Below are 1,670 nucleotides of genomic sequence, written 5' to 3' on the forward strand. Positions count from 1 at the left end.
AAAAGAGATGAATTTGGTAGAAAAAACTTATCGACTTGATTTATTGCCCATCATATGTAAGTATCTGATAGTTATCTCGATATAATCTAGTTGATTTGACCAGTTTAAAAGCAATTCGAATGATTATTAAAAAGATTTGAGGATGAAATTAAAATAAAAAAACTTACATTGAAAAAATAGAGAGTTTCATTGTTCATGAGTCTCCTCCATAAACTTTCCCAGGTTTTCTTGATGTATTAGGTCATAATATTATTTTTTATACGTGAATTATCGAAAATAATACTAGTTATATATGTATTAAAAAAATTAATAAAAAGATGGACCAAGAAAATGTGGTGGGGAACAAAATGCCCCCCTTTGTTCTTAACTAGGAAGAAGATTTTGCTTTTCTTCCATTATAATTTTCCTTTTCATGCCTTCCTAAGCTCCCATTATTCTCTGCCTCCTACACCGCCTTTTCCTTTACATTTTGCAAGCCCTAGAAGCCAGAGCCAGTAGTGCTACTCATCTTTCTTTCACTTTTCTGTCTAACACAGCAAGTTGCTAAGAACAAGAAAGATGGATGTGTTTGACTATCAACAACTTGTAAAGGCAACTGGGAGTTTCTCTCCTTCAAGACTTTTAGGCAAAGGAAGCCATGGATCGATCTACAAAGGCATACTTGAAGAAAATAAGCTTGTTGCAATCAAGAAATCATCATCTCTTGGTACTGATCATGTCTCTGCTGACAACACCAAGAAACTCGAGAACGAAATATCTGTGCTATCTTCCCTACGTGGAAGTCCATATGTCATCAATTTTCTTGGAGCGAGTCATTATCGTCACAACTCAAATTGCAAGGAGAAGAACAGGGTTTTGGTTATGGAGTTTATGCCTAATGGTTCTCTCCATGACCTGCTCCATGTTGATGCCACTCCACCACCATGGCCTCAACGTGTAGAAATCGCTATTCAAATTGCAAGGGCAGTCCAATTCCTTCATGAAGGCAAGCCTTTGGTTATTCATAGAGACATCAAATCTGCTAATATTTTGTTTGACATAAATTGGAAGGCTAAGTTGGCAGATTTCGGACTCTCAGTGTTGTTGCTAGCAGACTCATCAAGTCATGATCATGCAACCCAACCGGCTGGCACTATTGGGTACTTGGACCCTTCTTACACCACTCCAAGCAAACTAAGCACTAAGATTGATGTCTTCAGCTATGGAGTTGTTTTGTTAGAGATCATTAGTTGTCAGAAAGTGATTGATGTCTCGAGGTCGCCATCTTCAATTGTTGAGTGGGCAGTGCCATTGATTGAAGAGCAAAGATTGATGGAGATATGCGACACAAGAATTGCACTGCCAACATTCATGGAGGGCACGATTAAGCACTTGCTATATGTGGCAGCACGTTGTGTGTCTTGCAGGGAAGAAAATCGTCCATCAATTACTGAAATTGTTAAGGGGATGGATAAGAATTGTTTGGTTGAAAGAGTACAAATGCCCAGTTGGACAAGTCTCATGAGGAGTGTGATACTAACGAGAAGGCCAAGAGAATTGGCTGAGCAATGGCAGCAGGCAAAATTTTTTTTTTTTTAGATTAACGTGGGTGTCCGGGCCAGCTTGCGCGTACCTCGACTAATCCTACGGGCCCTGAAGTTAACGACCATGTAAGCCTCCAGTGGCCATCA

General features: G+C 39.4%; 1 protein-coding gene across 1 annotated transcript; it reads left to right on the top strand.

Annotated features, from left to right (window-relative positions):
• The first annotated feature begins 435 nt into the window (after positions 1-435).
• Positions 436-1,670, top strand: LOC118056170 (serine/threonine-protein kinase-like protein At5g23170). Its single transcript, XM_035068293.2, has one exon. The coding sequence runs from the start codon at positions 559-561 to the stop codon at positions 1,576-1,578; it is 1,020 nt and encodes a 339-aa protein (XP_034924184.1). The 5' UTR covers positions 436-558; the 3' UTR covers positions 1,579-1,670.

This window comes from Populus alba, chromosome 3 (assembly GCF_005239225.2).
Source record: "Populus alba chromosome 3, ASM523922v2, whole genome shotgun sequence".
Lineage (NCBI taxonomy): Eukaryota > Viridiplantae > Streptophyta > Magnoliopsida > Malpighiales > Salicaceae > Populus > Populus alba.

Excerpts from the sequence above, each read along its gene's own strand:
- LOC118056170 (XM_035068293.2), top strand. The coding sequence starts at position 559 with ATGGATGTGTTTGACTATCAACAACTTGTAAAGGCAACTGGGAGTTTC.